Source organism: Gracilinanus agilis, chromosome 2 (genome assembly GCF_016433145.1).
Source record: "Gracilinanus agilis isolate LMUSP501 chromosome 2, AgileGrace, whole genome shotgun sequence".
In the NCBI taxonomy this organism is placed as follows: Eukaryota; Metazoa; Chordata; class Mammalia; order Didelphimorphia; family Didelphidae; genus Gracilinanus; species Gracilinanus agilis.
The window spans coordinates 500,682,763-500,708,274 of record NC_058131.1 but is presented as its reverse complement, the minus strand read 5'-3'; the positions used below and the strand labels follow the sequence as shown (position 1 = coordinate 500,708,274).

At 35.0% G+C, this 25,512-nt stretch overlaps 2 protein-coding genes across 4 annotated transcripts in view; one reads left to right on the top strand and one right to left on the bottom strand.

The window, feature by feature from the left end:
- The window catches only part of EML5 (EMAP like 5), a 197,919-nt gene extending 183,122 nt beyond the window's left edge, over positions 1-14,797 (top strand). For all 3 annotated transcript variants that reach the window (XM_044664992.1, XM_044664993.1, XM_044664994.1), the window contains 8 exons: positions 2,431-2,545; positions 3,140-3,328; positions 3,534-3,706; positions 11,549-11,711; positions 12,007-12,110; positions 12,992-13,145; positions 14,296-14,396; positions 14,761-14,797. In XM_044664992.1, the coding sequence (XP_044520927.1) occupies positions 2,431-2,545; positions 3,140-3,328; positions 3,534-3,706; positions 11,549-11,711; positions 12,007-12,110; positions 12,992-13,145; positions 14,296-14,396; positions 14,761-14,797 (1,036 nt within the window). The remainder of the gene's footprint in view (positions 1-2,430; positions 2,546-3,139; positions 3,329-3,533; positions 3,707-11,548; positions 11,712-12,006; positions 12,111-12,991; positions 13,146-14,295; positions 14,397-14,760) is intronic.
- A 4,535-nt stretch (positions 14,798-19,332) lies between these two features.
- ZC3H14 (zinc finger CCCH-type containing 14) overlaps positions 19,333-25,512 on the bottom strand; it is a 63,813-nt gene continuing 57,633 nt past the window's right edge. Inside the window, exons 14-17 of the mRNA XM_044664995.1 lie at positions 23,132-23,268; positions 22,538-22,629; positions 20,969-21,075; positions 19,333-20,074 (exon numbers count right to left, since the gene is read on the bottom strand). Coding sequence (XP_044520930.1) covers positions 20,068-20,074; positions 20,969-21,075; positions 22,538-22,629; positions 23,132-23,268 — 343 coding nt within the window. The 3' untranslated portion in view covers positions 19,333-20,067. The remainder of the gene's footprint in view (positions 20,075-20,968; positions 21,076-22,537; positions 22,630-23,131; positions 23,269-25,512) is intronic.

Below are 25,512 nucleotides of genomic sequence, written 5' to 3'. Positions count from 1 at the left end.
GAATGTTAACCTCTTAACAGCTGGATTGTTAGGAGCTTAAAGCTTTTCATTAAGGAAAGATGTGGATCAGAAAAGGAGTCAAAAGAGGAGTCTCAGATTTTTATCTATTTGAGACTGTTTCTCTTATTGGCCTTCCACAGGGGAAGGGATTGGAGTGGAAAGATTTTTATACGTCATCCTCTTGGGGAAAAAAAAGCAGCTCAGATTGGCGGGTTCTCCTGGTGGATCTAGCTGCGGCAAGGGGAGGCTACAGGCTGTGTGAGGAACTTTGGCTTAAGTGGATGGAAGTGAGAAGCAAGAAGCAGCAGGGGGAGACAGGCCTTGGGGCTGGTGGAAACAGGTGGGTGGGCATGGCTGGAGAAAAAACTTACTAACTTAACTGAAAATCTCTCTTTAAAATATTTAAGGATTCTATCCCTTTGTGGTTAGCTAAAATGTAGAGATTAAAATTAATATGCAAAGAACTAAATATCATATTTTTATAAAGTTTTATTAATAATAAGCTAGCATAAAACCTAACTAAAAGGGTACTGACCAGCCCGCTCCCCAGAACAAAAGGGAAAGAGGGAGGAGTTACAGCCAACTATGAAACAATAATATGACCATGCAAACATGGAGGCACAGGAAAGATTAAAGGGAATTTTGGGAAATACAAAGGGACTACTTATGGGGGATGCAGTCCAAGTTTCAGTATCTCCATTTATACAAAGGTATTGTCTGACAAAAAGATATGTGTATACTTAATACTATATTTTGTTTATTTCTGTTTACTAGTTCTTTCCCTAAGGGTAGAAATACACAAGTACTTCAAACAACATTTCTGTTGCTATATATAATGTGCTCTTGGTTCTGCTCATTTCATTCTTTATAATTTGATATGGGTCTTTCTGTTTTAAAAAAATTAACCTGCTTGTCATTTCTTATGATGTAATATGCCACAATCATATGCCACAACTTGTTTAGCTATTTCCCAATTGATGGGCATCTCTTCAATTTCCAATTCATTGCCACCACATTTTGAATTTCGCATAATTCAAACTTGAATTAATTGGATCTTGAATTTCACATAATTTTGAATTTCACATAATTCAAACTTGAATTAATTGAATCCTAGCTCTATACAGTCACTTATGTAATGTTTTCTTCCACTAGAACATGAGCTTTTTGAAGGCAGGGTCCATATCTTTGCCTTTCTCTGTATTCCCCAATGCTTAGCACGGTGCCCAGTACATCATAAACACTTGATAAATGCTTGTAATGATGAGATAGTGATGGTGGCTATAGTCTCTTAAAATTATTTTTAGAATATGTATTTAATGAATTTTCACAATGTATAGCTTTCAGGTCAGTTTAAGATCCATTATTCTTAGTTATTCTATATCTGAAAATAAAGTGAAGGGGAATGCTAAACAATGATAGTAAAAATTTTAAGTTCAAGGACATATTCCTAGGTATTCCACTAGAGATGTCACTCCTCATTAATAAGTTTTTAAAGTCTAATCATTTAATCAGTTGTTAATCTACCCAACTGTACTAATACCTGGCCTGCATGCTTCAGTCTTTTCCTTAAGGATAAGTGATTTTGTCAAATGCTATGAAAAAATCAGAGTTGACTATATTTATGGTATTTCCCTGATCTACCAGTAATCCTATCAGAAAAGGAAACATCTCCTACAGTTTGCTAAGATCTTTAGAATTAGAAAGATTCCTCAGAATACTTTGACTTTCAAAGGTTTAGAAATGTCCTTTACCCTTTTAAGAAATTCCCCTGCCTTTTTCTCATATCAGAAGTACATGCAAATTTAGCCCCTTAAGCTGTTCCTACTCTCTTTAGGCCTGTAAACTTAATCTTTTCCTCTGATTTTATCTTCTTTTCCCTACTGAATTCTTAATTATTATCAAACTGGTCTACTCACTATCCGTAGTAAGGAAAGTGTTGAGCTTGGATTCATTAGACCTGGGGTTGATTCCTGGCAATGACAATTCCTATGTGATTCTGGGTAATTTCATCTTATTGTGCCTCAGTTTTTCTATCTATAAAGAAAGAGTAATAATACTTGCATTACATACCCTATAGTGTTGTTATGAGAAAAGTGTTTTGCAAACTTTCATGTTTATATCAGTCAGCTATTAATATTGATGTTAATCTGAATTTGAATTTTTAAATAATGTCTATGATAAATAATTAATGTCTATATTATATGTTGAAAATGTGGAGGAATAGGATAGATTACCCTAAAATTGATATTACTTAAAGTCAAATTATTTTTACATTAAATCTTATATGGACAGACATTGTTTGACTTTAAAATATTAGAAGATGTGATATGAAACAGGAGTACATTTCATATCTTTTTTATTTTATTTAAGACCAGTGACATCCATTCTTAACTGATATTTAGCCTTCTGTTTGGGTTATTGCATATTTAGGTCAAAAGAAGGAGGAGCAGTTAAGCTTTGGGACCAGGAACTGAGGCGATGCCGTGCCTTCAAACTAGAAACAGGACAAATCACAGATTGTGTTCGCTCTGTCTGTAGAGGCAAAGTAAGATTTTTTTTAACTTATTTATTAGATTATATATACATACATACATATCAGGGCTCAAGGAACAATTTTTGTTGTCATTTTGTTACCTGCTGCTATAATTCTTAGCATTTGTCAATGAGACTAATTTACCTGCCATTTCTGCCTTGCTTTTTCTTTGACTCTGCCATCTTTGGTAATGCAGCTATATAGAGAGCCATTATTGCATCACTATACGAGGTGAAAATTTATCCACCTCACCTTATCAATCTATATTTAATCTTCCTTTTTTTTTTGAGCCTATTTCTACATTAAATAGACTTGGATTCAGAAACCAGTTGGCTGTTAGTTAGAACTTAATAAGTGGCATGATAAATAACTGATCACGGAGAGAAACACTTGTATATAGTGGTCATAGACTGCATCTTTAACACAGTTAACCATATTTAAAATGTGTCCTACTGTTCACAAGAAGAACTGGATAAAAATTTGGTTTGCTCAATATTGAGAGAAAGCCATATATCCTCCTGATTGTGAATCAGTAGTCATTTTCATATTTAAAAGTATAGTATTTATTATATGACCAAAAATGCAATATTTTTGCCTATGTTTCAGGGAAAGATATTAGTTGGTACTAAGAATGCTGAAATAATTGAAGTAGGAGAGAAAAATGCAGTGTGTAACATTTTAGTTAATGGTCATATGGATGGACCAATCTGGGGACTTGCAACACATCCTTCAAGAGATTTTTTCCTTTCTGCTGCAGAAGATGGCACAGTGAGACTCTGGGATATTGCTGATAAAGTAAGTACAAATTTTAGAAAGTAAGTACAAATATTTAGAAAATGATTACTATTTGCAAGCATTGGCACAAAAATCCTGCCTTTGTTAACAGTTAAAGAAATTATATTCTCAGAAATTAGACTGAATAGTTGATAGCCTTCGGGAAAACTGATTTGTACATGATATCTAGTTTGAATCCTTTGTTACTTTTTCTGTTCTCATGCAGAAGATGCTAAATAAAGTCAATTTGGGTCATGCTGCCCGTACTGTATGCTACAGCCCTGAAGGAGACATGGTAGCCATTGGCATGAAAAATGGAGAATTCATTCTTTTACTAGTGACTTCTTTAAAAATATGGGGAAAGAAAAGAGACAGGAGGTGTGCTATTCAAGACATCAGGTTTGTAATTATATTAGCAACATTTTAAATATATGTTTAAGTAACCAAGAAATTGAGATCTTAATATGATCATAAAAAATGTCACATTAATGCAACCAAGCCAGGATTCTATTTCTGATAGTGACACTAAGGGAGTATGTTACAGGAAACAGTTTTGTTTTTTGTGATGGTAACCTTCAGAAATTAGAACCAAATTTTATGCCTCTGAATTTTTTAATCTCTCCTATTTAGCTATTATTTTTTGCCTTTCATTTTCAAAGAGGACCATTGATATCTTGAGGTAATGTCTTGACTTGCCCACAGATTGGATTTAAGTGAGAAAGAGTTGCACAAAATCATCAGCCTCACTCTCTCTTCAGTAGTCATCAAAGGCCAATGGCAAGACAAAATTCAAGATGACTTGCAGTGGCCCAGGATGCAATGGATGACCTTGGATTCTTCTGTGTCTAGACAAGCTCTAAATGCTCCATAGTTTAGCTGCCTTCATGGCTGTTGGAAAAAATTGTTCTCATCCACCCCTTCCACCAGGGGAAGTCTTCTTATGCCACGGGTAGATACCCACATACATACCTCACTGACAGGTTTCAGGCCTGTCAGTTACCCTCACCCTAGTTTAGCCCATTTGCCAAGACATTTTGCCAGGGTATGGCTGCTATGCTCAGCTTCTTGAGAGCTTCACATGTGAGAGCTGGGTGGCAGATGAACACCAAAGGAAGAAAGCATCCCTGAAAAGGGATCAGCAAGCCCTCACATCAGAGGTACTAATCTTCCCTGATTATCCCAATACACCCCATCCTGTGGCGTCCTAGGCAGCTAGATAATGGATAAAGTGGATAAATTGCTGGGCCTGGAGTTGAAAAGCCCTGAGTTTAAGCCAGCATCCAACACTAGCTGAGTGACCCTGGGCAAATCACTTGACCTTTGTATGCCTTAATCCACTGCAGAAGGAAATAGCAAATCACTTCAGGATCTTTGCAAAAAAGTCAGACACAATGAACAATAAATTGTATTTAGTATTTTCTATCCATCTTGCACATATTTACTAAAAACTTTTTTCAATCTCCACTTGTGTTTTCAAATTCTTGAAAGTATACCATTTAACTTTGCTGCGTAATAATTCCTTTTATTTGGACTAAAACTCTTTCAGGCTTTTAGAGATGCCTCCTACTTCTTATATTCTAGAATTTGGTGAGGAAGTCCAAGGCCACCTCTCCACAACCCTCATAAGTTCATAGATTTTGAGTTTGTTGCCACTCAGCTTTCATCTTTATAAATGTTGACAGGAGCAGCTGAGTAGCTCAGTGGTTTGAGAGCCAGGCCTAGAGACGGGAGGTCCTAGGTTCAAATCTGGCCTCAGACACTTCCCAGCTGTGTGACCCTGGGCAAGTCATTTGACCCCCATTGCCTACCCTTACCACTCTTCTGCCTTGGAGCCAATACAAGGTAAGGGTTTTAAAATAAATAAATAAACAAATAAACAAACAAACAAACAAATAAATAAATAAATAAATAAAATATTGAAGTCCTAGTTTTTAAAAGTTTAGTTGCTCTTTCTTGAACAAGATAATACTCACTGTTCTACCTTATATATTCTACATATGAGATATAAAAGGGCCGGATGTTTTTACCCACTTTAGTGCTCAGCAAAAAAGATATTCAATAAATATTTGAATGATTGTTGAACTTTTTGTCATAGCACGTGTTGAGAGTCATGAGTTTATAAGTAAATAGGAAGGTCAGAGTTTGAGCTTTATTCCTTGAATGTAATTAATTTGCTTTTGTTGGCATTCATTTTCAGCTTTTATGCCCACATTATTGCTTAAACTTCACCAAACTAAAGATTATTTGCCATTTTCCTATCAGCTCAAAAAACTGTATGATATTCCTTCAGTTTATGCTAATACATTTGTATAAGTGCCATGGTCTCATAACTAGAACCCCCTTTCATAGATCCTTTTTTAAAATGTTGAGTAAAACTGATCCCAAAACCAGAACTTTTGAGAACCTGCTAATAATACTAGAATGTCACATATAAGTATCCATTTTTCCCTACTTCTACTTTTTTGTTTTAAACCCAGTCTCTGTAACTTTTTCTCTTATACCTACCAAACCCAATCCAATGACAACTTAATTCTTTTCTTCCTGTAATTTGGTTTAGTTTTGAATGGCAGAAAGGCATATTGGTGACCTGGGGAAAGCACTGAATAGTTAGGATTTAGATGCATCACTCTGCTATTAATTAGTAATATAAGCAAATCACTTAGGTTTCTAGGTTTGTTTCTTTATCCAAGAAATTAGGAAGTTGAGATCAGATTCTTTTTAAGGGCCCCTTATAGCTCTTAAATTCTGATTCTAAGAGAAAGAAATTTTAATTTTTACTCTTCTTTTCAGGAAATGTCGTCTTTTTTAAAGATATGAATGTTTCTGTGATCTCACTGATGTGATACTCCCTTTAATGGTGCAAATTACAACCCATCCATGCGTTTCATCTCAAGTCTTGTCCATACCATCCCATAAATCCTTCAAAGTTTAAGTGGGTTCCATACAGTTATCCCTAAGACTCAGTAAATTGACTTATCCACCTCTTTTTTCTGGCATTACATACCATGGGTATGTTTATACTGGACCCAATGTGAATAGTTATTGATTGCTATTATGCTTCAAGTTGTTTTTACTCCTATAATGTCCCCATTATCCTTTGGGTTACCAATATTGTTTGGTTAGTTATCAATATTGGTTGATTCTTGGGAGACAGTGAATATTCCATAATTCACAATCATACAGCACCATTAATAGAATGATAGTGCTAAAAAAAGATGGGGTTTTGTTTTAGGGAAATGCCTGTAGGTTGTTAAAAGTGCCACATAATTTCCCCAGTGAAATCCAGGCAGCTTTTTATTTAATTCTCGACCCAGTTCATCATCCATCTATGGTATCTTGTCCAAAGTATACATTGGGATAAATTTACCATTTGGACCTTTCATCCAACTGCACATCTGAGTCTGAACAATTGTCTTTTTTTATCCACTTTGTTTTCTCTGAATTTCTTATTTAAACAATTATTTTGACTGTTGTGGAGCTCATTAAGAGAGACTCTGCAGTGTTCTGAGTTTGATGAAATCAATAGTCTGCAAAGAGTAGCATCTGGAGGACTTTTAACATATATAGGTAATCTCTCTTTTGGTGAAATTTTATGCTGAATATCATCCATGACTATGGAAAATATTTTTAAGGCTGATGTAACTTCCTGTTTTATACCTTGCTTTATATAGTGATAATCAAGAGTATGGCAGAATACTCATCTCTAGGAAACACCTTATTGCAAAAAAGTGCCTTTAAGAATGTATTTTGTTCTACTTTTTATCATCAAGTAATAAAAATGGAATCATATTCTCTGAACATTTCAGTCAGTTTTATGTAAAGATATAATCTACTGTTGACTCTTATTTGTAAGTCTTTTCTTCTCTTCCCTTCTTCAGAAACACCTTCAAAAGATACATGGATCATTCTTCTTAAGACTTTGTAAGAAGGAAGGCATATGGATTAGTATGATGTCCTCAATCTTTTTTTCAGTACTCATATAATCCATATTGTTTTACATTCTTTCAATATCTTTCCCTTCTCAGATATCTTATGAATTGATCCTTTATTATACCATCAAAATTACATAAGCTTCAAAGTAGATCTCTTCTGTGTATATACTTGGACCAGTTGAGCTGTTCTTCCATCTTTGTTTTCCTTAATTCCATTTCTGCTTCCAAGTAACACATCTAGGGGCTGACATTTAAAAGGTCATAGTGGTGGTTCCACACCATCATCACTGAAAAATACTCTCTTATAAAAATACTGATAGATTTATTCTGTTTTTCATCTGTATACTGGCCCCCTTCTGGTTTCATTTTTAAAACCTCTTAGAATGATGTGATTAAACTGGATTACATACACACATCAAACTTTTCTGAAAACTTATGTTTGTCTCCAGTCTTTTATCAAACAGATCTTCTCATAATCTTCTGCCATTATCTTCCACTATCTTTCTCACACCCAAATCATTTAAAATATATTATATCCTCTCCTCTTTTAAGACCTACTACAGTTGATGATCTACCTTGAGGATTAATTTCAGGATGGAAAAGACTTCCCTAACAGGAGATTCTTTGTCAGTAAAATTTCACTGACAGAAAGTTGTTGCTTGTGTCTAAACCTGCTTCCTCAGGTTTGGGCATCTAAATATTAAAAGACAAATATTAAATTATTCATCAGCACTTTTTTTTTCCTCCAAGTTGAGGAGCCTCCAATTCCATAGCCTTTTCCAGTAAGGCTAATATTAATCCCATCCCGCTAATCATCTATAAATTTTCCTTTGACCTCCAAATTTTTTGCCTTTGTCTTAAATTGTGGAATATTCTCCTTAAGCATCTGACTAGTACTGATACTTTATTTTGCAAAGTCTACCATATGGACATTTATCTTCCCTTCCCCCTCCATAGTTATTAAAGAAATTTTTGTTAAATGCTGAGTCACATAAAGAATAATTATTCTTTTGTCATCATAGGTCCCTATCCTGAGGAATGGATATTTACATTATGAAAATAACCCTTTAAAAAAGTTAGTTTCCTGCTTAAATATGCTTTAGTCTGTTTTATTTAAAAGATAGAAAAAATTATTGACAAAAGTTCAGCTTCAGAGCAGTAAGAAAGCTTGGCAATAGGAAGAATGTCAGAGATGTCACCTATGATCGATCTCTAGTGTTTCCTGATAGTGGAAATAAGAAAATACTTGAGATAGTATGATGAAAAATGAAATCTACCTCCAGAGAGGTGATTGATGAGCTCTTGAGTACAGACTAAAGCATATCTTTCTTGCTTTTTTTGGCAGCATCATTAATATGGAAATGTTTTGCATTACATCACATATATAATAAGTATCATCTTGCTTAACTTCTCAGCGGATGAGAGAAGGGCCTAGATGAAGAAAATTGGAAACAATTTAAAAAAAAAAAGGGAAAGAAAGAATACTTGAGATGGAGGACAGGCATTATTCTATATTCTTCCTTCTTTAATCTGAGAGTGAAGATGAAGAGCAGCCTTTTTAAACATTACATAGTAAAAACTTATTTTAAAATCCCTGGAAGGCTTAAAAAAAGCTTTACTTCTAACAGTCCTGTGAAGTATTGTTCCGTATCTTAGCCCCATTTTCTGCCTGAAGAACTGAGAATTGTAGTGACTAATTGACTTGACTTTGTTCACACATTTGCTATGAGTCCAAATTTGAACTCAGGTCTCCTGACTTGGTAGTATTCTTGATTATAAAGAGTTTAAGTGCTCAATTATTTACTAGCTAGAGGCTAGCATTGGTTTCATAGGAAACAGATGTGCCAAAGGACAGGGACATCATGGAGATAAAAGTTTGTTGTTTTTTTTAAACTAGGGTATATCCCAGGTAAGGAAATGGAACCTAAATTCTTATATTCACTTTAATCATTTTTTATTTTTTTTTTTTTTTAGTATCTTCTATTTTACTTTAGTATCTTCTAAATGCTACTGATTATTTATATATTTTTTTCTTAACATGGGGAAATCACTTAACTTCTCATAGCCTAAGTTTCCTACTCAGAAAAGTATGGATAGTATTTGAAATACTCACAAAAGGGCAGCTAGGTGGCACACTGGATATAGGGCCAGGCCTGGAATCAGGCAAACTCATCTTCCTGAGTTCTAATTTGGCCTCAGACACTAGCTGGGTGACCCTGGACAAGTCATTTAGCCCTGTTTGCTTCAATTTCCTCAACTGTGAAATGACCTGGAGAAAGAAATGGAAAACTATTCCAGTATCTTTGCCAAGAAAACTCCTAATAGGATTATGAAGAGTCAGACATGACAAAAAAAACAACAGCAAAACCAGGGTTTTTTTGGAGGGAAACACTTCGCTTACTTTGAGGCCCTTTATTACTGTGTTATTATTTGATATTCAGGCACACACTGGATATTGTGGGTTCAGTTCCAGGCCATCATAACAATGCAAATATTATAGTGAAGAGTCACACAATTTTTTTTTGTTTCCTAGTGCTTATAAAAGTTATGTTCACACCGTATTGTAGTCTCTTAAGTATTAAGTCTACAATAGTATTATGTCTAAAAAAAATACCTTAGTTTAGTAGTACCTAGCTGCTAAAATAAGGCTAACCGTCACCCGAGTCAGTCTTTATGCTGGCGGAGTGGTGGTGGCTGTGGCGATCTCTTACAATAAGACAACAATGATGCTTGTCATGAAGATTGACTTCTTTTCATGAAAGATTTCTCTGTAGCATTCAGTGCTATTTGATAGCATTTTGCTCATAGTAGAACTTCTTTAAAAATTGAAGTCAGTCCTCTCAAACCCTGCTGCTATTTTATCAACTAAGTTTATATAACATTCTTCAATGATGATGTGTCTCAGGAAATAGGGAGACCAGATGAGGAGGAAACAGCCAGCCGATGGGCAGTAAGTGCACGCACAGCATTTATTAAGTTCACTCTCTTATATGGGCTTGGTTTGTGGTACCCCCAAAACAATTACAACAGTAACAGCAGAGATCACTGATCGCAGATCACCAGAATAGATAATGAAAGTGTTTGAACTGTTACCAGAATTACCAAAATGTGAGACACGCCGTTGGAAAAATGGCACCCAAAGACTAGCTTGATGCACGGGTTGCTGCAGATCTTCAGTTTGTTTTAAAAAAATGTTTTTTAAAGCACAATAAAACAAAGTGCAATAAAATGAGTTATGCCTGCGATAGGAAGCGTACCTGGCTGTGAGGCACGAGATAACTGGATTCTAGCTATTTCTGAGGAAGCAGCCGTAGGCAAGGCCGCGCTGCCTTCTCCCAGGGCCCCTCCATGCTGCTGCCTTTCCGCTGTGGGGTATCCGCTCCAGCTTATCTCGTATGCCTGTTGTTTGTGCAGTCACTGTATAAGGTCTCCCTCATTAGTCTGTGCACAGGGACTTGCTTTTTGCCCTCGTGTCCCCAGCATAGAGCAGTGCCTGGTATGTCGTAGACACTTAATGCTGGTTGACTGACTTTTCTACCTCATAGCATTGCTGTAAAAATCAAGTAACACCACTGGACACTAAGATGTGTTGTTATTAGGAAAAGTAAAGTATAATGAATAGTTTTAGTTTTCTGATAGCCCATTTATCTGATGCCATAAGCCAGTGATGGGCAAACTGCAGCTCGTGGGCCAGATGCAGCCCCCTGAAATGTTCTATCTGGCCCTGCCACATTATTCCAAATCTGACGAATACAACGAGTAGGATACAATACAATGAAACTTGGAAAGAGTTGCCTTAAAAACCGACTGACAGGAGCATTTCCTTTCCTTTGGCCCCTCTTTAAAAAGTTTGCCCATCACTGCCGTAAACCACTGGGAGTTTTTGTTATAAAGTTAAGGGCCATCCGCTGCATTCCTCAGACCCCTCATCTAAGGAGCCGAGGAGAAAAAAATGTGCTTAGAAGACTCTGTGAACACAGTGCCAGGTGACTGGCTACCTCGACGCAGATGCTCTGGACATGCATTCTCAGACACCAACAAACATTTCAAATGGACTTGGGAGACAAGCTGGGAAAACAGCCGTTTGGAACAGAAAGTGGAATCTTGGCTTCATTACATTCACAGCTCTTCAGGAGGCTCCTATCGTTTACAAAAGTAGATCTAATTCATTTTGACAAGTTGTGTATCAATTAAAATTAGGCTCCTGTTCGTCCAGGCCTGGCGTTTGCCGAAACTTAGAAACTCTGTGGTCAAGAATGGAAAAGCTCGTGCTTTTTGTAAGCTTCAGTGTCTTTCCTTCTATATTCAGGTTTAGTCCAGACTCCAGATACTTGGCCGTGGGCTCTAACGAGAATGCCGTGGATTTTTATGACCTAACATTGGGCCCCAGCCTGAACCGAATCAGCTACTGCAAAGACATCCCAAGCTTTGTTATTCAGATGGACTTTTCTGCGGACAGCTGTTATCTTCAGGTATAATCCCTGGGATGGTCTGAAGGGCTTAGCAGAGTGGTTGTGCTAGAGCTTAGGTGCACTTAAATTTGACGTTTATACTATTCCATTTTAATTTCCATATTATTTCTGTATCTCAACATTTTGACTAGTCACTCTTATTTCCTTAGGAAAAACTGATTTTTATAATGCTCATTTTACTTTGGTGATATAAATTAGGTGGCAGCATTACTCAATGTACGACATAGCATATACTCATGATTTTTTCAGCCTTTCATCTAATTGAAACCTTGTTCCTTTTTCATTATAATTAAAGGTCTCCACTGGTTCATATAAACGACATGTCTATGAAGTGCCTTCAGGAAAACAGCTTGTGGATCAGGCAGCCATTGACAGAATAACTTGGGCTACCTGGACGAGGTAAATGTTTCACAGGTTCAGAAATTTTCTGATAGCCTTTCAAGAGAATCATTTTTCTAAACTATTTCTGTGTAAAGCAAGAGCTGTCTGAAACAAAACAGAAACAATGGCCAATCTGAGTTCTCTGTCAGCTGTTTCTCTCTTCCAGAGGCAGCAGCTTTAGCTTTGGAAAGAGACAAATGGCTTTGTTCTGTTTAAACAGCAGCGGCTACTTTTCTCTCAGGTCTTACACGCAGACGAGTCAGTGTAGTGAATTTCAGCATATCCACAACATTCTGTTTTAGAAACACAAACCAAGAGAAACTGTGAACTTCATATTGCAGGAATACAAGAACTACATATTGAGACACAGCAAGGACTAGATTCTAGGCAGATGAAAATGGCAGGGTAACCTTGATAGGCTGATATATTATTTTTTCTAATCATGTTTGCTTGTAGTTTTTTTTTTTTTTAATTGTGTAGGATAAAAGGAACCACAAGATTTGTTACCACCCATGATTACTTTGAGGAAATTGAACTTTTACTGACTTACATAGTAGCCAGGACAGTTCTGTTGGAAAGTTTTATTAATCTTTGGAAAGAGTCTTAAACACCCTTTTAAATATGAAAAAAATCCACTGACCCTAAATAATTTAGTGTCTAACTTTTTATAAAAATATAAATCAAACAGGCATTCTCACTGTAACTCTTAGTTCTGTGAGTTATCCCCTGCGTTTAGTTCTTTCCTTATAACTTTCCCTTTTAATTGCATGTTCTGAGTTTCATTTCTTCAAAAGTCAATTTAAATCACACACTAATTACCAAAAACATGTTATTTTATAACTTTGAGATTTTCCAGTAGACAGAATGACTTTTCTCTGTACCTCTTCCCCGACCCTCAGCATTCTAGGAGATGAAGTGGTTGGAATATGGTCAAGACATACTGAGAAAGCTGATGTCAATTGTGCCTGCGTGTCTCATTCAGGAATCAACCTGGTAACTGGAGATGACTTTGGCATGGTCAAACTATTTGATTTTCCATGTCCAGAAAAATTTGTAAGTTTATTTTTGCTTAGTGTTTATTGTACCAGTTCACTTAATCATTTTTACTTAAAATAAGTGAACTTCCTTTAGGGTCAGAAGCTTTAAATATACACATATTTTCCCACCACCTAGCACAGTGTGTTTCACCTTGTAACATTTCTTAAGTCAAAAAGCGGTTATAGGCAAGGCACCAACTTAAGAATACATTGCCTTCTAAGTTATATGTACTTATTTGATACCCAAAAAGCATTTTTCCACTTAAGAAAATTGTTTGCATGGTATCTAAAGTGGAAATCCCAAAGGGTGGCAGCAGAGGAGAAAGGGCAATTCTGGGACAGATGTTCCATGGTGACCATTCATAAATAATATTTGTAACTGTAGTCTACGGAAGTCAGTATTTTTTCATTTGGAAATATTTCAAATTTCTCCCTAAATGCTTACTGGCCAAATTTCCTTGAAATTTCCAAATCTGTTAGGGTAACTCATTGCCTAACATACATGAACATGAGCAAAAAAAAGCTTTAAAACTTAATGTGCACACAATTCAAAAAATTTTTGTTTTACACACAAGTGCTAGCTTCCCATTCCAATTAGATCACAAACACTTCTTGCAAGTAGGGGTTGTTTCATTCACTGCATTCATATTTGGATCCCCAAAGCTTGGCACATTGTAGATACTTAATATTTGATTGCCAGAGAAGTACTTTTTTCCTCCAAAGATATATAGTTACCATCTTTGGAAGTTATCCTAATGATATCTTTTTTAAGAGTCAAAATGGTTATCACATTCTAGATATTTTCCCTTTCATTGCTAATCAAAATATTAGCTGCCCACCCCAAAATAACTGGACAATTCTTTGTCTAGAAACTTAATTTTGTTACCTTATTAACTTTTTTCTTATTTTTCTTATTTATTAACTTTTATTATTTGTACCATAATACCTGGTCACTTTTGTATCTTAGGCCTAAATCTTATCCACTAGGAGGAATGTCTTTGGACTAAAGCCACATGTAATGTAACCACATGTAAGCAGAGATTTAGAAAGTACTTAAGATAGTTTTCTAGCATATCTTTAATGTGAGTTTTAGTTTTTAATCTCCTAATGAAAACTTGCCCTGATGTCTCATGTTCACTGTGATTTTCTGCTCCCCATTCATTTAGGCAAAACACAAAAGGTTCTTAGGTCACTCTGCACATTTGACCAATATTCGGTTTACAAGTGGTGATCGACATGTTGTCAGTGCTGGAGGGGATGACTGCAGGTTGGTAATCTTTCCCTACTTGCAAAAGGACTAGGAAGGGTAGAATGGCTTTAATGAAGAAAAACTGCAGGGAAATATTTACTAAGTAGCTTATGAGAAGATGGCCTTCAAAAATTCTGTTTATAGAATGTGATTGAACAGATTATTTCATATTTGGGTAAAATATGGTAGGAAAAACTAGAATTCCTTCATAGAACTGCTAGCTAATACTATAGACTTGCAAAAACAATTTAACAAGTCGTTAACAACTCACTTTTAGAACATCTTTTTTAGCATTTTAGAACTTCATTAAAATTTAAGTGCACTGAACACATTTGCAATTTTCCCTCTAACATTTTACTTCTGTATTTATTTCAAACTGCAGCTTATTTGTCTGGAAATGCATGCATATGCCACACTGAAGATGAATGGAATACTGAAGGAACTATGTGAAGTAACTCAAGAATACAATAAGAGAAGCCTTTTGCATGATCAAGAAATGGTGCTAACCCCAAGATAAACCAAAATTGGGGAAATGCCTAGAATCTTAATCAGAAAGATTATTTATTCAAAATATTTGCTTTAGTACTTAATCATGTTGGTAATATGTTCACTGCCAGATATCAAAATATTCAGATTAATCAGTTAGATGTGGACTTCACATAAGATCCAGGATTTTATTTTAAACACAAATTATTATTTCCAAGGCTTTCTGTATCAACTTGGCAAAGCCATAAGGTACATGTTATTAGTTATTTTTTGGTGGGTGAAAGATCTTTATTCTCTATATTCCCAACTCTTCTAGTTTCATTCTCTTCTCTAACCTTATTACTACAATTTCCAGACATCTATTCTATGCCATTTTTATCCACCCTCCCCCCAAAGGAAACAAAAAGCATTGGTTATTTCTGATCTAAGCCTGAAAACTGGTTAAAAAAAAAAAAGTAATGCTGAAAATATTTTTTGAAGGCTGCCAATTGAAATATCATATACTCTATTTTTTCCTAAGGAAAGTAATTTCAAAATGCAAATGTCTTATTCATTTCTGCAAACTGGTAGCAGTCTAAAGTCTGACAATGGCTTTAGTAAATTTTCCTGGAAAAAAATGATAATTCAAACTGTCATCTCCCACACCTGGTAAATCAGGTGCTTGCTAAAAACGCACATGAAGCTGCTCTCATAGACCTCTCACCCTGACTTAGAAACAATTTTTACTCCACTTTGTGAGTACCTTGCCCAAGGTTAAAAGTATAACTCTAGTTATTACTGCTTTATTAATAAACTCACGGTGACAGCCCCACAATATTTGAACTCTCACCTTTTTTCTAAGGTTCAGACATTATGTAAACATAAAAAGAACATTTTAGCAACCTATATAATGGAAAATTGGGAAAATCATTCTCATGTTATTTGGGTGATAAACTACTCATTTTCAATAAGAGATTTTTAAATGCAGAGAATTTAGACAGGAATAAAACTCAACTAGAATACAGCATGTTTGAAAAACATAACTGATTCATGTTTTGGTAAGATTTAAATTGTTTTTTTCTGAGGTCTCTTCCAACCGTGGGACTCAATACTATTTAGGATGAACTTATGACTCACATTAATAAGTATGAATACAAAACAAATTCACTCCTTATGATTAATCCTTGGTATAAATTTAGCGTGAGGGAACTTCCCCCCTCCTCCCCACCCCAAATGGGAAGATTCATGCAATTTTATCATCAGAGTACAGGCTTGGTTTCCAATATAATTTTTTTTTAAACCCTTACCTTCTGTCTTGGAGTCAATACTGTGTATTGGCTCCTACGTGGAAGAGTGGTAAGGGTAGGCAATGGGGGTCAAGTGACTTGCCCAGGGTCACACAGCTGGGAAGTGTCTGAGGCCGGGTTTGAACCTAGGACCTCCTGTCTCTAGGCCTGGCTCTCAATCCACTGAGCTACCCAGCTGTCCCCTTCCAATATAATTTTTAAAAACACTAAATCAAATGAACATTGATGTTTCAAAATTGAACACATTAAAATTACTTAGTTGACTTACACAGATGAATGGCATACGTATAACTGTTCCCATTATTTACGACTGAAATCCAGTACACCTAGCATGATTTTATTTGTTTGAAATTAAAGTACAGCTTTAACATATCCCAAAATCTAAACTGAGCTGACTGACTCCCTCCTCTCTCCTCCTCCTCCACCCAATGCTAAAGGCAGACAGAGACACTTGAAGATTTAAATGGTAGACTATTCCTTGAAGCCACTGGGGTACAAAGTTTTGAGTGCATAGATAGTATCCCAGTAGCTTAATTTAACAAGGTGTTCAGATTTATCTAACATGCTTCCAGATTGGCTCAGTGTGGCACATACAAAAATGATTTACTTTTATGAACAATGCCAAGATTTTGCTGTATGGCGTGAAATTCAGATGGCCATTGTTTGTGACAAAGGCTGATCAAATTCTGTTCTCTTGGGCAAAAACATTAGATGAATAATATCTTAAGATCTTCTATTATAAAACTTAATAGGTATCATCTCATCCTTATTACAAAATTCCAAATAGCATTTCCAGGTACACAAGTTCATCTGGAAAGATAGCTGAAATATATTCTTTCATATCCCCTAGTTAACAAACTTTTAACATCAATGGATTTTCCTTAAGTCCTGGATGAAACTACTTTTAGGTTTCAGTCATTTTCTTGATCTCATAATCACTTTCCAATTAACATGATTTTCCCTAACAATACAGTGCTACCTATAGAGAAGTAGAGAAGTCATCTTTCCTAAACTGCCCAGTGGGACTGTTCATTTTAAAGATTTTAATGTTCACTCAGCACAAAACACAACTAGGAATTATTATTTCCTATCAGTGATAAGGCCAGTTAAGCAATAGTAAAATGTTGGGTTATGGGGTAAGTAAATCAACTCTGGCCAACTGCTTTTTAAAGAATTCATCATAGTTGCCTTTTTATGTATATGGTAGGAAACAGAGCTGCAGTACTGAAGCTGTCACTTGATTTAATGTCTGTGATGAATTTATAACTAGAATTTATTTGGCCATATATCATATAAATCAATGTGACAGTACTGAGTAGCATGCTCACATTTCCTCTATGTATCCCATTTTAAAAAAAATTAGCTCTGAAAGAAAGTGGAGAATTTTTCCCCTTCAGGCAGTGCATAGTAAGCCCTCGTTGGGAATGAACTGTTTTGGAAAATCAGAAGCCTTATGTCTTTTTCAGGTTAAGAGTACAGATTTCATGATTTACACCATTGAAATTTGGCAGATATAAGATAAGCCTTAAGCCTAAAACCATGTTGCTAATTAAAATTTCAAAAATTAGGTTTGCAAAGGATAAAATTTGGCAGGTCACATGTATAAAACTGCCATATTTTATTAGAATCTTTTCCAATTTTGTTTTTAAAACCCAGAAAATTATTTGTGTGCATGATATTTAGCTGGTTAATTTTATCAACTTGTAACCGATGACTTCCTTTTACTGATGATTCCACTGGGTTTATAAACACAAGCATGCCAAAGCCTACTATGCACTCTTTGTACCAATCACTGTGCTACTGTCAGACCAAAACCATCTCCCTTCTTTGCTCCTCTGTTCCTGTTCATTTTGGGTCAAACTTTTAAAAATGCCCAGCATTTGTTTTATGTGTAATTTTCCACATCAAAATAACCGTAAGAAACAAAGCAGTTGATATTGTATAAAGTGACAAATTGTTACATTTCAAGGTCAAAAATGATGAGTTTAAGCTTAGTATGATTTTTCTCCCCAGATCATTTATTCAACTTCCAACAGCTGTTCACCTTTTTTTTTTTTAAAGCATACATTATGGGTGAAGATAATTTACCGTTTAAAGAATAGTCTAAATTTCTTCCAAAAGACCATTTGAACCAAATAGGTTTGTTCACTACTACTTTATCTGAAAGGCCTTGTTTCTCAAAATAACTGTCATTAAGTTTAATAGATTAGTTTAAACAAGAAAGTAAAGGAACTATCATTTCCCCAAAATCAAACAGCTTTGTACTTATTTATTTAGAGGGTGGAGAGGTTGGGAGTGGGGACAGGTATGAGATGGTTCTTATAAAGCTTTGCATATGGAAAAAAGTACTTTTAGTCTGCATTCCCTCCTTTTTTTATGCCTTTAGAATCAGCATAAAAATTCTACCTTTTATCAATTTTGTGAAACAAGGATGTTTCTAAAGGAGACTATTCTATTGATTAAGTTGGTTCACTTATACGAACTAGATAGGATGTAGGATGCACCAGGCCACACAAGAGTTAGTATACATGTTTTTAAATTAATCTACATAAGGGGAAAGTAAATCCAATAGTTCCTTGCCTTTTATTTAAATTTGTTTTTGAAAATCATTGTTTCCATCTCTCCTTCATTCACAGCCAATGGTCCATACGTAACTTTTGCATTCTGTTTCATTCCGTAGTATATATGATGGTCTTTGCTTTTAAGCAAATGGAATTTTTGTTCTGTGTTTTAAATGGTCCCAAAGGTACAGTCATACTCAATTTATCACACATAAAATATATATGTATACATATTTTTAATGCATTTCTCTATATTCCATAATCCATTTGGGCAAATCCTTCCAATTAACTTTGGTCTTATAATCTTAAAATGTATAATTAATTCAGATCTGCTTTATATTAAAAAAACTAACCTTGCAAGTATGCTTCTCCACACAATTATAATTTCCTGGTGTGTTAATTTTCATAACGTGAAGATATATGTATAGCTATATATTTGTTAAAGCAGAATTTAAACTGTGTAGCTGTTTTCTGATATCTTGTGTGTGTGTGTGTATACTTGTAAAAATTATTTTGTATATTTTTTTGTGAAAATGTAGTTCCCCAAAAGATTTACTGAAAAAAAGCATATGTAACTGAATAGTAAATGAAAACATTTTAAAGAATTGCACATTGTACACATTTTTTGCAGTTGCCATTCTAAATATTTTACTAAAAACAAACGAAACAAACGAAACAGACTCCCAACACTGCCTCGTGCCCCAACCCCCCTCCCATTCTTTTAATAGCAAATTTGCTCTGGAAAAAACTCTGGTAAGTGAATCACATTTGACTTTCAAAAAACACTTTACAAAGCAATGAGGCTGCATTTAAACTGCAGGGTCTACATCCATGTATTTCCATGCTTATCAAAATGAAAAAAAAAAAAATCACTTGATGTTTCACCCAACACTATTTTTATTCTTAGTATTCCCCTGCACATTTCAAGTTTCAGACTGGTTAAGGGCAACTGTCTTTATATATACATAGCACTAATATAGGCCTCATAAAAAAATGATACATTCAATCTTTTACTTTAGATAATAACATCACACTCAGATTCTAATTTTATGAACACTGGGACTCAAAAGTAGCAGGATACAAACCATGCCTCAAAATGTTTTAATGGAATTTAAAGTAAGTTTTTTTTTCCTTACACTGACTTCTCTTCATAGTAAAAAACCCATGTTAAAACCACTTAATAAAACTTACAAATTTGAAAAATTAGACACTTCAAATAGGCAACAAACTTCATATTATGAAAACAATATATTCCAAGTTCAAAAGATCTGATAAATTTGTAGAATGTCTTTCACCAGTAGAGTTCAAAGATGGGAGCTTTAAAATCCATGATCTTCTAGCTACTATGTCTGGTTGTCATTCACTAAAACAAAAACAATACATAAATTATTGCTTTACCATTCTTCCCTTTTTCCGGAAATCTGCTGTATGTAGATCAATACTGCTTTTTAAAGTCTAGTTACACTCTGCCATACTCAGTTTTTAAGCATTTATTAAAAGGGTCAAATTTAGTGAATTCCCAGAACTGCCATATTTAACTTGACTACCTACTCTAAAAGTTCTGGAGAAATAAACAGGAAAACTGACTGGTGTTTTAATTCTTCCTGATGAATTTAGAAGCAATTCCTAAATTCCTCAAAATATGTCCCCGTAATACTAACATTCAACAAATAATACTTGAATTGAAATGTGGAATTACACAAGCCTCTAAATGGAATAAGAAAAGAGATTTGTTTTAACAACATTCTTGACTTGAAAGAGATTCCAGAGACCATCAAAAGTGATCATCCAAGCTTTGCTCTAGTAAGGGAAGAACCTCTCTCTTTTCAAGGCAGTCCATAAAAATTCTGAGTAGTTTTTAGTAGTAGAAAAGCTTTTCCTTACATCAAACCGAAATCTGCCTTTTTTCAACTTTAAGTAGCATAACAGAAGCACTTTTTTTCTATCTTTTGTTCCCTAATAACACTTTCAAATGTTGAAACTAATTTAATTACATATTATTTATTGAATTCATAAAGCATTAGAGTTACCGGGGACCTTTCAGACCATCTAAGTAAAGTAGCAGGCACACAAAGAAAATGTTTATTGAATTAAATTTAATAAGGCCTATTATTCATTTTAGAGATGAGAAAAATCAAAAGCCCTGAAAACTTACAAAACCGCAACATGTCAAGTCCTCTTGATTCTTAACCCAACTCTCCTTCCACAATATACTACCTATTCTCCCCCTCCGAAGACTTTGTCATTTTGATTTTACCTGGTTTGAGGTCGAGTCCATTTCAAGGCATGACGTGGTGGCACAGTAATTGCTGGATGGTAAAATGTGCAGTCAGGTCTCGTACACTGAGTGTTAAACCTACAGTGCTAAAGATAAAGGTTTTTTAAATTTGGCTTTATTAGTATGTAAAAAATTTAATATGAAGATACCTAACCCATAACATTTTCATCCCAGCCTATACTTGCCCATGAATATCAAAGGCCTTATGCAAAGTCATCAAAAGCAATAGTTTTCATTTTAACTTGCCGTCTTCTCATCCGTTCATGCCTGATTTATAACAACATTAAGACTTAAAGAAACACCTCACTGAATTGCCCTATCTAGATTCTTTAAATATGACAAACTAAACTTTTCAGTAGTAGGGAAAAAAGTAGATCTGTTCTCATATTTTTGGTTAGCTATACACAACAAAGTCCATCCTTTGCTTTCAAAGCAAATAGTAAAATTTAAAACAATTAACTTTTAGATAAATTAAATATCCTCCAGGCAGCCTAGCAGTTGGTCCAAACTGCAAACTGATGGTATCTTCTTAGTAGGGTTTATATCTAGAAGGCAGTCTCTAAAGATAAAACTCTTCATTTATAGATGAAGAAACCAGGCTGATATCTTAGTATGAGATGAAAGAAAACTCACCACAAAAACCAAAAGTGAGGAGCCAGTTACTATCATTACCATCTTGGATATAATGGCACACTAGCCTCAATAATGCTACCCAAACATTAATCCAATCTAAAAGGAAGCATTGAAGGCTCTCCACTCATACTGGTCCAGCCAATAACAAAATAGATTTGGGCTGAATAGGTTGGTTTACAAGAGATACTCCCACCTCCCCACTCTTAAATATCCAATTCCAGAAAATATCTGATCCTTCAATATACATTCCCCCCCCCCCCCGTTCCTTCCTAATTTTGAGTTATTATAGTACAAATTATGGGGATATAAATAGAACAGTTAAATTCTCTACCTCTTGGCTCTTATCTAGGTTGAGGAATGCTTCTTTTCTGACGTAAAAAATGACGAAACAAGAGGGCAGTTGGATAGCTCAGTGGACTGAGAGCCAGGCCTAGAGACAGGAGGTCCTGGGTTCAAATCTGGCTTTAAACCCTTCTAGCTGTGTGACCCTGGACAAGTCACTTAACCCCCATTGCCTAGCCCTTACTGCTCTTCTGCCTTGGAACCAATACATAGTATTGATTCTAAGGAAGAAGGTAAAAGTTTAAAATAAAGTGTCTTGAAATATGGGTTGGAAAGCTTTACTAAAAAAGGTCACATCTAACATTCAATCTCACTATCTCATTTATTCAACTCTCACCAAGTACTTTAAATCAGTCTTCTCCAAGTACTCCAATCAATCTACTCACTACAGTGAAGTGACAAAAATTAAGGCAGCTAAAGTAGAATAGGTTGAAGAATAGTTCTCTTTTTAGATTTTTCCTACAGCAACAAATTAGGTTCTCTGTAAATTAAGGGTCCATTGATCTAAAAGTTTCATACCTAGTTGGTTTACACATCAACAATCTATCTCAAAGAAGGAGTACAACATCTTACTTTCGGATGATAGAAGGGACATTCCATTTTCTTACAAGCAGGGAAGTAACGGCAAAGCTGACTACTGGAAGATGTTGGTGTTGGCGTTGGTGCTGTTGATAAAATAAGAATTCAGGATGGACTAATGAAACACAATTAATTTTTAATGGACAATTTTAAAACCAAAAATTTTACCTCTTCTAAAAATTGAGAAGTTGCGTATTTTTATTAAAATCAATTTCAAAATGCTATATAGAACAGACTACCCCAAAATGTATTCTTCCAAATCAGACTAAACTGGTCCCCTTAAATATATAACACTATTTCATTGTGTTTCTTAGAATAGAAAATGTTATCATAATGAAATAAAGTAGCTAGTGTTACACAAAAATGGGGAAAAGATTCTCTCCATTTAAGACAGACATACACATACCTCCCCACCCTGCACAAAAGACACCAATTAATTCAGCTATGATAATTCCATTCAAAAAATTCCCAAACCAAAAAAATGAAACATCTGATATCATACTATCTCATAAAACTGTCACCCTGCTCTCCCAACAATAAACCAGCCCAAACAAAAGTCCCAAATGGTAAACTACAAAAATGACTAACCTGGTTTGGGAGGCAGCACTGGGATTCGTCTACTGGCATGAGTGTAGGGACAATCTGGCTTAGTACATTTTGCATCATATTTACAGTTTGGATGAATAAACAAGCATTTTTCAGCAAATTTACAATTGGGAAAGGCTCTGAAAAAGAAATTTATACCATTTAACACAGACATTCTCTCAGTGTATTTAGAGTTCCTCTGGAGGGATGAGGGGGGTCCAGCATCTTTTTCCTTTGAGAAACACATGGACAACATATATGTGATGATATAACATTTAAATACAAGAAATACAGGGCCTATTCCTTTGTATATTGCTTGTATATCTAAGCATATTTTTTAAAGTTTGAGATTTAGAGATAGTAGCACTTTACTTGCAATCAGCTAGTCCAAATCAACTGAATTTTCTAAGTAACTGATGTGAACTCTGGCAAAACAAAGGGGGATAAAGATCCAACCACAGTAAAGAAAACCTATGTCATACCTCTGATACCTACTATAGCAGGGAAATCACTTAATCTCTCAATGTCCCAGGCAACTCTCTTAAGATTCTATATTGCAAAGCAGGAACTAATTCTCAAGAGCTTCTTTACTGGGAAGAATTCCCTAAACCAGTGATGGGCAAACTTTTTAAAGAGGGGCCAAAGGAAAGGAAATGCTCATCTGTCAGTCTGTTTCTAAGGCAACTCTTTCCAAGTTTCATTGTATTGTATCCTACTCATTGTATTCGTCAGATTAGGAATAATGTCTTGTAGCCAGATAGAACATTTCAAGGGGTGCATCTGGCCCGCAGGCTGTAGTTTGCCCATTACTGCCTAAACCAATAAAACTAAAGATTTGGTGTTCTCTTCTTTGCCCCACCCTCCCAAAAAAGCAAAATTTTATTTTAACCACTGAAAATTTTTTGTTCCAAAATGTACAACACATACATTTTCTCTAAGTAAATTGGGTAATCTGAACACAATTTAGCCCTTTCTTTTCTAGAGCATGACAAAAATTAAGACAATTGCAATATGTCCTAGGTAAAACTTTCTCCAAAAGTACCCAAATGTTATACTATCCACTGAAAACTGAATCTCCATGACAACTCATTCAATTCAAAACAACAAAAATAGCAATGTACGATGGGAATTATGTCATCAAATAATACATGTACATTTATAAATATTAATATTAAAATGTGTTCCCAAGAACTGCTTACTCATTAATCCTAGGTCTGGTTTTAATTATTATATTATGCTGTAGAACAGGCATTAGCAAAAAAAAAAATGGCCATGGCTTGTTTTCGGAAGATCAGTGAATTAACAGTGACACTGAATTTTTTTTTTAATAATTTTTTTAAAATTTTAAACCCTTAACTTCTGTGTATTGACTTATAGGTGAAAGCAATGGGGGTCAAGTGACTTGCCCAGGGTCACACAGCTGGGAAGTGTCTGAGGCCAGATTTGAACCTAGGACCTCCCGTCTCTAGGCCTGGCTCTCAATCCACTGAGTTACCCAGCTGCCCCGAGTGACACTGAATTTTAAAATAAAGTCTGGTTATATTGTAAAGTATAAAAATCCTTAGTTTATTGGTTATACAAAAAAAAATAGGCAAGCCATAGGTTAGCTGGCCCTTGCTGTAGATAAATGAAGCAATACCTAATCAGTTAAAGAATTGCCCTGGATCTTGTCATTTAAAAAAAAAAATGTTACTGCTGTTAGCTTGCTTTGGTCATAAAAGTAAAATGAGTTATGTGCAACTACATATAAAAGATAATTGAGCGTCAATTTGCAGAAATAACGACTAAAACAAAGGCTCTCAAAGCATCCTTGTTCCCAATCAATGTTCTCATCCTTCATAAAAGCTACTTCACTGTTGCTATCAGACTCCTCAAAATAGTATTTCTTTATCACTAATGCCAAGGAAACCACAGCTTTTAGCAACTTTAATCCTTTCAGGTCCATTTCACTTGTACTGCATTTGAAGAAGAAGGGATTTGAAAATATTATCTTTCTATAATTTGTAGAAGGGTATTCTTAATCACATGACATTTCTGAAAAGATGACACAAATTCATAATTTTCTCAAGTTGTCAATGTTTGACCTGTAAAAAAATTTTTAAAAGAATTACAGGTTTTAGATATTTTGTATTTAAACAAAGAGGAAAAAGAAAAATCCTACTTAGGAGTAGAACATGGTTTTAGAAATTTTATTTTTTTAAAAAGGGAAAAAAATTACAGGCATAAGCAGTATTAAAAATGAATTTTTAGAGACCTCCGGGAACTGATGTAGAGCGAAAGGAGCAGAGCCAGAAGAACACTGTACACAGAGACTGATATACTGTGGTAAAATCGAATGTAATGGACCTCTGTACCAGCAGCAATACAATGACCCAGGACAATTC